This window comes from Vipera berus, assembly GCF_964194415.1.
Source record: "Vipera berus genome assembly, chromosome: 1".
NCBI lineage: Eukaryota > Metazoa > Chordata > Lepidosauria > Squamata > Viperidae > Vipera > Vipera berus.
The window spans coordinates 29,428,614-29,441,384 of record NC_138202.1 but is presented as its reverse complement, the minus strand read 5'-3'; the positions used below and the strand labels follow the sequence as shown (position 1 = coordinate 29,441,384).

Here is a 12,771-nt window from a genome sequence, read left to right as displayed (position 1 = left end):
TTGTTCAAACAGAGGACTTCTCTCTGTTAACCAGGATTCATGGCATTATGATCATAAATGGTAGCATCTCCCAAAACTAAAACATTTCAGGATAAGTCAGTGGCTAACCTCTTGTGAATAAACCTCCCAGGTGCCCTTTCTCAAACTCTAAACCAATGCATTAAGAAGACCAAGATAGATTGGGTTCATCTTAATTTTTCAGAGGGCTAAGTTATTTCAAATTGTCACGAACAATTTGGTTTCTGATCTAGGGTTTCTGTTCCCACACATCTGGAAGTTGTAGAAGACTGTTATGGATTAAATTGATTTTTTTTTTGCTACTCAACTCTTACTCCCCCCCCCAGAATAATAAACCTAGAGTACACTATTTTGAGAGATGGTAATAACTCATAGAAGTGATAGAAAGTAGACTTGAATTTCAGTCTCTTAAATTCTGATCCACCCCTTAAACAAGAGGTCCCTAACTCCCGGTCCATGAACTGGTACTGATCTATGGAATTCCAGAAACCAGTCCATGCAAACAAGTGAAGGCCCATCCATGGGATGCAGGCAGCATGCGAAACCACCACACCTCTGGTCTGCAGAAAAACCTCTCTCCAGGGAACTGGTCCTTGGTGCCCAAAAGGTTGGGGATGTTGCCTTAACCATTATACTGCTCAGGTCTCTCTGCACTTGAAATAAATTGGTTTAGAATCAATCGTCTATATACCAAGTCTTGTGCCTGAAAGTAAATTCCGACTGTGAATGAAAAGAATGTTTATTTTTAGCCAGGATGAAATTTGGTTTTTCAAAGCAAGAACAAAAACATTTTGCACCATAATTGGCTTTTATAAGCATGTGAGATAAATACAGAATCCAGGATCTTGAAAAGTACTCTGTGTACAAGGGCCAGGAATCCTCAAAGATATATACTGCTAACATTAACATAATAAGAGAAGGATTAAACAGCTCATAGCGGTTTTGGGACTAAGCTTTTTATAAGTAGCTCATCTTGAAATCAATCTCTCTCTCTCTCTCTCTCTCTCTCTGGGTTCATTTACTGGATTCATTCATTTAAAATTACATTTGCTTATACAGTTCTCACCAACATATGCTTTATGATGTGACTTACATTACATGATTTTCAATAATTATCTATCAGAAATCTTGTTAAAGGGGAGAAGCCAAGGATTCTCTTAACAATCACCCATCAGTTACAGAGTATGCATATGCCCAATTTTTCTGAAGACAATTCTCTGTTTGAAGGTATCATCTATTTCAGGGTTAGATAACCAGGTGTTTCAGATGTTTTTGACCACAACTCACACAATTCCTTGCCATTAGCCGTGGAAGTTGATAAGAGGTGACATGTCAAACATTTGGAATGCACAATGTTGCCTACCCCTGCTCTATTTGAATAGCTCATTAATACATAAAAAAGCTGAAGGGAGTAAGAAGAGCGAGGGTCTGATGTTTTCCATCAAATATTAGCACCAGGACAATTGAGTGAGCAGGAAGAATGCAAATTATCTGATCATAGTATTCAAGTCCTTTTTTAAAAAAAATAAATAATAATTTCTAAAATGCCACCTTAACCTTTAGTATAGATAAATCTTATACTGTATAAGTTTGTGTCTTTTTGTCCACTTCATTGCTTCTGTGTTTCTGCCTTTTTTCCCCTTTATAAATAAAAGGCCATACTAATCTTAAATTCTCCTTACTGCAGTGACAGCTCCTTTTATGTACATTTCCTGATGAACTATCAGGATTCCTCATTAGGCAGGAAACATCCTTGTGGATTCTAGTGGCTAAACTACAATTTCATATATTATGACAAGAGATTTCAAAATGAGCATGATGCTGTTCAGAGCCTCCGCAAGAGCAAAACCTTCACATTCCATACTCCATAAGATTGTAAATTCTTCTGTTCCTGCACTGAATAAAGGTAAATATTCTGCAGTTCGATAGTATAATTACGGAACATTTTGATTACACTGATTTGATAATGATGCATTATCATCATTAATGACAATTTAAACCTGGCAAGGAAAGCACAAATGCCTCGTTGCCTTCTGCTAAATGAAATGTCTTTGGCTGCTGATTCCTTTGCTGCTTTTGTTGGGGTGTTTCTCTATCAAGATAGGAAGATGCTAAATAGAAGAGTGAACAAACATCTATCCATTTATGCATCCTCCCCAATACACACCCACCTCTTTAAATTAAGGGTCCACAATTCCTACTTAATACCGCAATAATATCTACTATACATATGGACCTTGAAACTAAAATCAATAACATTCACACCAACTCCCCCTTCTGTATTCGCTCACAAGTGTTGGGCTACATATGACTTGCCGCCAAGACTAATCAGCTATCACTGGCTGGACACAGGCTTGCCTTTTTATTTGCATAAACAGGAGATGGGTTACAGCTGTCAGAAACTTAAAAAGGAAATCAATAAAAGGTTAATTACTCCTAGTGAACTTATACTTCACTAATGTTAGGACTATTTAAGAAAGAAGAACACTTACTATATACTCTGGTTGAACGAATATGAGGGGAAGGAAGAAATGGATTTGGTGTAATTCTTTATGATACTAGTGAGGATTTTTTTTTATCCTAGGAAGCTGTAGTGTAGCACTACATACTGTGACAGACTATGGACAAGAAGCACCACAACACAAAAAGAGGGGGATGTATTTTACTTTGTTGGGCTCTTGGTGTTGGTTGAGCTTGCTTTTTTTCTTGCAGACATTTCATTAGCAGATGATAAGAAGAAAATCAAGAACCCCATAATTCAACCCTGACCTACATGGATCACAATGGATTTATTTTAGCAGGTTTTCTTTGTGCAATATAATGTACTCAGAATTTACACCATACATTTCAAAGTTTCTGTGAATGTAATATGAATAAGAGGAAGGGGCAAACCTCCTAACATTTCAAAAACTGGTTTTTATCTACTATTCTATATGCCTAACCTCGGCACTAACTTTAAAAAAAATGTGAATTTTACTTACTTGAGGCATCTTTATAACGTTTTCCCCCCCATAAAGAAACACCCTTTAAAGAGAGGGAGAAGCAAACCAGAAGTTTAATGACTCCCTCTGTGCGTCCCCCCCACCTATTTTGTCAAAAAGAAAACAAGCTGCTTGGAAAAATGCAGCCAAAGGGATGACAATGGTGATAAGCATTTTTAAACCAAACATAGTGCATTTTGTTATAAAAGTGTTTCAGAGTTTTGGTGCAAAATAGTAAGTTGGACTAAGTTGGTTCCACATGGTGCAAGTTTCTGAAACCTTGTCAATCCAGGTAGCTAATAGAGAGAACAAAGATTTTTTTACAAGTTTGTACTTTGATGTGTATACATGTATACATAAGTTGTTAGCAATTTGCAGCTTGTAGTATGGTTGGTGTAGGTATTAATGTGTTGATTTGCAAGACTGTTTCTAGATTAAGCTCCTGCAAAGAGTAGAATGTCCATCATTGGAATACCATTGGATTTTGCTTATGCTCATGCATACTGATCATATAAAAGAAAGAATAAGTTGTCGATGGTGGCATATTATGCTCCAAGGGTGATAAAGGAAGAACTAAAGATGGGTTTGGGGAAAATTGGGTAACATAATGAATGAATGTGAATCAGGAGAAAATTTTTTTTATTAGATATGATATGAATGAATGAATGAGTGGAATGAGAAAAGAGGCTACACAAAAAATGATCAGGCCATTCGGAAATCTAAGAATAAATGAGATTGGTGACTTCTTTCTAAGTATCCAAGGTGTGTTTCTAATTCAGTATATGACCGAAGAATGTCTTTTTATATGTATGTATGTATGTGTTAACTGCAAAGGAATGTACATATAGTAAATATAAAAGCATGATTGATTTGTCTATTTAGTGAAGGATTGTCAGCTCTTCAGGTAGGAAACAAAAATCAGGACTGCTAATACTACGTTTATTATAAGGTTACAGGAACAGAATCTTGTAAATCTGAAAAACCCACCTGTCTTGTTATTACTTTCCAGAGTACTAGGGAAGGTCCCTTCTGACACCCTTTTTCCACTGTGGTATCCATTTATGACTTGAGATAGCTCATTGTCCTGGCTCCAGTTCTTCCTCTGGTCTCCAAAGGTTATTCTAACAACTCATTACAAGAATATAAAGATGTTAAAGGAATTATAAGTGTGGGATTGATCATATTTTGATAGAGTTGGGAATGGAATTTTGGAAAATAATGGAATGGAAGAAAGCCAACATAAAATAAATTAGTGGGGAATTAGAATGACTGCAGACTGTGAACTCTGAAAGGAAAGATAAATTTCACCTCCAAATAAAGGGAAATGGAAAAGGGTGTGGAATTTACTTTGAATAGAATGAAGACAGTTGCATTGCCAAGAGTCACAGAAAAGTATGGAGTTATACCAATTAAAATATGAAAATGTTTCTTTGGTGGAGTAATGAATAATAAAAGGCTATGGGTGAGGGGAAAAAAGTATATTGGAGAATGACTGCTGCTGCAAAAAAATGAATGGTTAAAATCAAAATGCAAAGAAATTTTTATAGAAAACAAAAAGGGGAATGAAACAAAAAAGAGAATGTTGAAAGGAATATTTTAGAGATCTGTATGAGAATGCATTTGTATGTCAAAGAATGGAATTAAAATGAATGCGATCAATGTTAGCATTCATAAAAGAATTAATGAAAAGAAAGTTTTCCTCCTCTTTTCATTATAGATTAATTAAATTTTGTTTTTCTTTCTTGTCTAGCATATATATCTTAAATAATAGTTTACATTTTTTGTAAAATATATATTATTCTATAGTATTTATATAATCTACATGTATGTTTATTATTAATTGATGTATTTTTAATCTTTAACATTTTTCGGAAAAGTCAATTGCAAACCTTTTAAAACTCAATAAAGAAAACTGTATAGAAGCTGCCTACTCAGACAATTGTTAACTATTTAGATTATTTAGATTACCTTGCTAGGCCCCAAACATGGGACAAATCTTTATTTCCTGTTTCAGCCTAACCGAAGGCCATCGACAGGCAGTAGTCACAACAGTGACAGCTCATATTTGTGTAAATATATATATATCCAAATCAAAGGATGTTCGTCGTTTTATAAAAAGTAAAGATCTGTGTTCCTTTCTAGGGTATCAGCAGTCTCTTCAGTTCCTTAAAAGTGGTGCGACTCCTGAGGTTGGGTCGTGTGGCCAGGAAGTTGGACCATTATCTGGAATATGGCGCTGCAGTGTTGGTGCTCCTGGTTTGTGTCTTTGGATTAGTGGCCCACTGGCTTGCGTGCATCTGGTATAGCATTGGGGACTATGAAGTTATCGACGAGATCACGAATACCCTCAAGAATGACAGCTGGCTCTGCCAATTGGCAGAGAGCATTGGAACACCATATCGGTACAATACTACTGGATCAGGGCAGTGGGAAGGCGGACCCAGTAAAGATTCACTTTATATAACTTCTCTCTACTTTACCATGACAAGCCTTACGACAATAGGATTTGGAAATATAGCTCCAACCACTGATGGAGAGAAGATTTTCTCTGTGGCCATGATGATGGTTGGATGTAAGTAAAAGGTTTTTTCATTTGTTTCACATTATATTTACATTTGCTGACACAGGGGTTGATGTTTTCATATTATCACAACAAAGTCACAAAAAGGATAATTATTTTGTGATAAAATAAAAGGGTATCATGCATAGGGTTACTGGATGTCAGGCAAAAGGAGGACATATCCTCATGTCCTCCACCTGGCAGGCATAAACTTAAAATCAAATACTATCCAGCTTTTTTGGTGTCTTGGATTTTTTTTCTGGAGGAGGGAGGGCTGCTTTTACAACAGTAGTCGTTCAAATGTTTGTGTATTATGATCTTGTATATTGTCTGCTTCTTCCTTTTTTTTTCTTCCATCAACTGACACAATAGCTTGGATTTACATTATTTAATTTATTTCCCGATTCTAACAATTGACTTTAAGCTCCTTCAGATCCATGACTGTTGTAATCTGTAGATCACATAACTTGTCATGTTGTTTCTATGGTGAAATTTGAAAAGTGTGTTGTCGATTCTATATTATCACTAGCATATATTCTTGAAAATAAAGATTTATTTATTTTACTTACAATATGCAGTATTGCAATTGAAAAACCAGTATTTCTGATACTGGAAAACATAATTTCATATACATGTAGGCCTAAGTACATTTTTGCAATTTTTCACTATAAAATAGTGCCCAAAATTGTCCTCCTCCTTTCCAATTGTCTGTTTCCTCCTTTGCCTGTTCAGATATCTGGTAATCCATATCATGCAGTTTTAGTGAGAATAGGAAAGCTTCTATGATAACTTGTGATTCCTTTTATGATTTCCTTTACAGAGTAGCAGTGACAACCCTATTTCTTTATAAAATTATATTCATGTATGTTGTATGTTACGTTGTAGACATGACAATAAAGCGTAATATTTGCCTTCATTTTCAAGGGTCACAGGACATAGTACATTAGTTTGGAATATATTTACATTTTTTGGTTGCTGGTGGACAAACGCATTTGGAAAGATAAATATCATGGTTATTACAGAGAATTGATTCCATTTGCAGTGCTCACTTTGGAACTGGTACCTCATGTAGAGGTATCCTTGAGTTACAACCACAATTGGAGCCCAAAATTTCTGTTGCTAAGTTAAATATTTGTTAAGTGAATTTTGTCCCATTTTACGACATTTCTTGCCACTTGTCACTGCAGTTGTTAAGTTAGTGACATGGTTGTTAAGTGAATCTGACTTTTCTATTGACGTTGCTTGTCAGAAGGTCACAAAAGGTGATCACGTGACCCTGGGACACTGCAACCATCATAAATATGCCAAGCATCTGGATTTTGATCACGTGATGCTGAGGATGGTGCAATGGTCATAATTCTGAAAAATGGCCATAAGTCACTTTTTTCAGTGCTGTTGCAACTCTGAACAATCCTAAATGACCTGTTGTAAGTCAAGGACTACCTGTAATGAGAAAACTGTTACTGGGAAGCAAGACTGGGGTCTGATTTAGTAAGAATTTGTATGACCCTCTTTGTGAAATCTGGAGGAAGTATAAGTTTGGTGACATGCCTCAGAGTCAAAGAATGATATTAAAAATAGTGTGGCATTAAGGTTTTATGCAATGTAAGCACACTCTGTGCATGCATTCATTGTATTAGTTTATTTATTTCTTTTTAAAATGTTGACTGTAGTGAGGTTGAAAATGCTTTTCAGGAAGCAAATTTTGTCCATTCAGCCATCCAGTTTGTCATGTGGGCTATTACCAACCTGTTTCAGGTCTCTTACACTCTGAAGCAGTTGAGATATTTGCCCTGGATTAAATTAAACATATGGTATGAAATCATAGGGTCCTTCCACAAAAATATTCTCTGCATACAAGTACCATGATGTTGTGAGTTTCTCCCCACCATATAAAACCTCTGATATCAGCCCATTTAGGCTCAGCTCTTTTGAAGTTCACTACTTATTGGCAGGTTCACTGCTGGAAAAAAAAGCTTTTTGTCTTCTATTTCATCCTCTTATCTTTCTTCTGGTGATGTTGCTATATGAAATATTTTTTTGACCTCAGCTGTGTGGGGAATTAACTTCCATGCTGCACAGTGTGCATGTATTTGGGCCACTGAGGCTCTTCTGAAAACACAGTGATGAATAAGCCACTAAAGACATCTGTTGCCATATAATACATTATGCCAAATGCTGATGTAAACATGCCATGCTCCAAGCTTGTAAACAAAACCGCACTGAGAAAAACCTGGTCCCACAATAATTGATTAAGCAGCATTTGTAAAATGGAGTAAAGCTGCCTATTCTTTTTCTATCGTCTTTTCTGACCTAGCCTTTGGGAGGAATTAAAAGAAGAGAGTCTGGCTAGGTCAGATGAAAGGAGGAAAGCCTTGCTTTGCTTTGCGATGGGGAAGGTTGTTATCTGAAAAAGTTACTGTACATGTGAAGTGGAAAGAGGTTTGGCCACATTGATGGGGTTATAGAAGTTATAGACTAACTCATTTAGACAGTAATAGATGAAGGCTGTTTCTTTATGCCTCTGTAGTTATAATTACCAATTTATGCAATCTTATTAATGTACACCATATGCTATGGAATTTCATAAAATAAAATCACCCCAGACTTTTCCCTCAAGTTTTTAGGAAAGAATGAGGGCATGGATCCAGTGGTTCTCTTCTATGAACAGAAGGCTTTTTCATTTACAGGAGGGTCCATATTCCAGCCAAAATTTCTGTTGGAGGAAAGAGGGGAAAATCTCCTGTGTTACCTCTTACATAATTCCAGGCAGTCCCCATTCCCTTTAAATAACATTCAAGGAACTTGCAGAGGGAGGAAGAAACTTCCCACTCTGCACCAAAAGCACCTTAGGAATGGATTTGTATTAACAGGAATGCTGAACAAAACCCATTGCTAAAACACGATGGTTTCCAAGCTTTGGAAAATATTCTAAGTAGGAATGTGCCAGTGTTTTAAATGTTGTTTTAAAAAATGATAATTTATTAATATAAATGAATGTGAGTGTTAATATTATATCCAGTCCCCTTGGTGTCTGCTACCTGGAAGATGCAATCTGCAATTTCAGAATAAATAGAACAGAGAAGAAACAACACAAAAATCATTGGCTACACTATCATCCATCATGGTCATGAGTTAATCAAAGCCTGCAGTGGTGGGATTCAAATATGTGAACAACCAGTTCTCTGTGTGGATGCTGCTTCTGAACGTCCATTCTGGGCCTGGGCAACAAAAAATTAGCTACTGGTTCTGCCAAACTGGTGCGAACTGGCTGAATCCCACCACTGGAAGCCTGGAACTCCACAAGCAATTCCACCAACAGACACATTGACCTACAACCAGCCTACGAACTCCTCAGAATCCAAATCAACCACACAGCCAACCAGAGACAGCACCAACCCTTGCGATGTTACCTAGCCTGGTAATGAAATGTTTGGAAAACAACCCACAAGCTCGGAGAACAAACCCACACCCTCATCATACACTCAAGCTACAGATATTTGCCACTATTGCAGAGAAGAAACACTAATTATTCTTAATGTAGGCAGTGCAAGCTGCTGTTAAAGGAAGAGCTAATGAAACTAAATTGGCATTCATCAGCTTAGATGCCCTAAGCTACTCTTCCCCAATTTGATATCTTTGCTGGCTGGGAATTCTGGGAGTTTCAGCCCCAAATCCTGAGGGTATATATGCATGTTTTACTGCCTAAATAAAGCAAAAAAAAAGCTTTAAAGGGTATTTTTAACTTTCCTATTACAAGCTGCTCCTTTACCAGCATTCTTGTATTTTTGCAGCATTTGCAGCATTGCAGCGAGTCCTTAATACAATTAGGGAACAAAAAATAGTAAAGACATTTCAGGATAGAAGCTTGCATTTTTAATCAAGACATTTCCAGATTTGAATATATGAAGCCCAGAAAGTTTTCTCCCATTCCAATTCATTACTAGCATCTTCAAAGTGTCCCAAAGGACACTTTCACTTTTTTCACTTTTTCCCCCTCTCGATAGATTCCTTTTGATTATGATATATAAACATCACTTAGGGTTTTACAGTTTGGGTGACCTTCTTGACATTTCAATTTGGTTTCAGTGCACACACACAAACACACACACAATTATTCAGCTTTTCCCTTTCCTACATCACTAACATTAGGTGCTTTTGAAATTGGGGAAATAAAGCATTCTTTATGGCTTCTTCCTCAAGCATACACACTTTGTAGTGCCCTTCCTTTTTACGATCATTGTGAAAAAGTGTGTATGAGATTCTCCATTTTTATCGCTAATGAGAGCTTCTGCACTGAAGATAAATTCCTTGTGTGTTTAATCTCATGGCCAAATAAATTTATTCTATTCTATTCTATTCTATTCTATTCTATTCTATTCTATTCTATTCTATTCTATTCTATTCTATTCTATTCTATTCTATTCTATTCTATTCTATTCTATTCTATTCTATTCTATTCTATTCTATTCTATTCTAGTCTAGTCTAGTCTAGTCTAGTCTAGTCTAGTCTAGTCTAGTCTAGTCTATCCTATCCTATCCTATCCTATCCTATCCTATCCCATCCCAGGCCAGGCCATCCTATCATATCCTAATGTCTCGAATGTACAAATTTTTTTCCCCAGTTTAGGTGAAACTTTCTTTACTGCTTAGCAAGAAAAGATAGGATCATTTTAGTGGAGTGACTAACTTCATGCATAGACAATTTGTTTTTACCAACAGGTGTTCTAGGTAATTCTTCAATATCAATTGATAGATTGAACAAATTTGTATGGCCTCCTATCATGGAAAGTGAGATGCCCTTATCATGTGTGTTGAAATAGCCATCCACGTGATCTTACAGTGTTTAGATTATCCATTATGCTAAAACAGGTTTAGTATTCTATGACTAAACTACTGAGCATATGATGAAAGATTTTGTGCTGCATTTTCTCTTCTCTTTCCCTCTCTAACTGCCTTGTCTTTCAGTCAAAGTGGTTAACATTATTCCTCCACTTTCAAGAAATCAAAACCTTAGCTGGAACCAACAGATTCCAAGTCACATATTTATCTACACAATCTATGGACTGATATATATTTATATAGTAGAATTCTATTCTTGCTGGCTGGGGCATTCTGAGAGATGATGTCCACACATCTTACAGTTGCTGAGGTTGAGAAACACTGATCTATACTTTTCTACTTTAAATCAATGTAGTGGTTTATTAGCTTTGGGTGCCAATGTGTCCGTGCAGACTTCAAGTGCCACCTGCCAAGCACTTTTACTGAAAGCTGACTTTCAATTTTCACAAACTGACATGCTGCAAAGCCAGTGCCAGTTCTAGCATCATCTTCAATTACAAGAATGTCCTTGGGACAGAAAAGGAAACACTTTTCATTCTAAGAAAAGAGATGGTGAATGGCTGCAATCCAGTGTTGTGTTAGGAAGAGTGCCCACAGGAACAAAGACAAAGAGAAGCTGAAAAGATAGCATGCATTCCAAGGGTACTGTTTGTCACACCTATGATGGCAGAAATTTGAGGATTAGCTAAATTACCTATGGCACCAATTTTGAGAGATTGTCTGTCTTAATCCCCAGGGATGAATCCAGGGGATGAAGAAAAAAAGACTGCTTGCCTGGTGTCTTGGATCTGACCAAAATTCAGGGACAGAACTGCTGCCTTCTGTTACTTCCAAGCCTGAAATCCAGACACATAATCTTGAAGTTTGTTCTTGCCCCTTATGCCAGGAAGGCAAGTGATATTACAATTCAAGGCCAGGATCCTTGGAAGTAAAGGATTACTTGGCAGACAGAAACTTTTCCTAAATAATAATAATAATAATAATAATAATAATAATAATAATAATAATAATAATAATAATAATAATAATAATAATAATAATAATAATAATAATAATTATTATTATTATTATTATTATTATTATTATTATTATTATTATTATTATTATTATTATTATTATTATTATTATTATTATTATTATTATTATTTTATTTATATACCGCCCTTCTCCCGAAGGACTCAGGGCGGTGAACAGGGCAGATATATAAAAATACAAAAATACAAAAGTTAAAAAAAAAGAATTAAACATGTGCCCAGCTAAAAACAATAAATACATATAATAAAATGAGTAGACCATATTGCACGGAAACCAAGTAGACCTAGCTGATCTCGGATGGAATGCTCTAGTTTCTATTGAAAGTAATGGTTCCTTGTTGTTTTCCTAGGGTGTCTGGCTTTGGTTCTGCCTCCCTTTCCCATTCATAAATCTTGTTTGGTTTTCAATAGTTACTGGGCCTGTTTATTAGCATTTATGTAATTGTCTTGGTTGTTTTGAAATTAAATTTATTCTGACTATGGTCACTACTTTCTCTTCGTAAGTATACCTGTGGATAAGGTTTAACAAATCATGCCCTTGTTTTTTGCACTTTGGGAAAGACACCCTTTCTGAACAGTCAAAAGTAATAAAATGATGGTTTCAGTCATCCAGGATAGGATGATTGAAGTTCTACTCATTTTTATCTGCCTGCAGTGTTGGTTAAAAAGGGGTAGAGCTTTGATTGCCTGGTTGTGCCCATCATTTTGACAATGTTAACCATTTCTGTGGATGCCTTTATTATGGGAAGTGGAGAAAGCAAATGGTAAAATAAGAAAAATCACACAAAAACAAAACAAGTTGGCATACAAATATGTAGATGTGGAATTTGCATCACTATGTCTCTGTGTGACTGCGATCATTTTGATATGATCTGGATTTGTTGCAGATACCCATGGTGGCATTCACATTACTCTTTCAAAATTTCAGATTGATGACTTGCCTCCAAATCTTCCCTTTTGTAAAATACATGGGGTCAAGGAATGATCAAAGGAAAATTTTAAGGCATGCCTATCGACAGACAATTAACCAGTGGAACAGCTTGCCTCCAGAAATTGTGGGCGCGCTCCATCACTGGAGATTTTTAAGAAAAGCTTAGACAGTCACTTGTCTGAGATGGTATAGGTTCTCCTTCTTGAGCAGGGGGCTGGACTAGAAGACCTCCAAGGTCCCTTCCAGCTCTATTCCATCCCATCCCATCCCATCCCATCCCATCCCATCCCATCCCATCCCATCCCATCCCATCCCATTCTATTCTATTCTATTCTATTCTATTCTATTCTATTCTATTCTATTCTATTCTATTCTATTCTATTCTATTCTATTCTATTCTATTCT

At 36.2% G+C, this 12,771-nt stretch overlaps 1 protein-coding gene across 1 annotated transcript in view; it reads left to right on the top strand.

Moving 5' to 3' along the window:
* KCNH5 (potassium voltage-gated channel subfamily H member 5) overlaps positions 1–12,771 on the top strand; it is a gene marked incomplete at both ends in the record, with an annotated part of 213,547 nt that overhangs the window by 82,820 nt on the left and 117,956 nt on the right. The window contains one exon of the mRNA XM_081312791.1: positions 5,142–5,571. Coding sequence (XP_081168917.1) covers positions 5,142–5,571 — 430 coding nt within the window. The remainder of the gene's footprint in view (positions 1–5,141; positions 5,572–12,771) is intronic.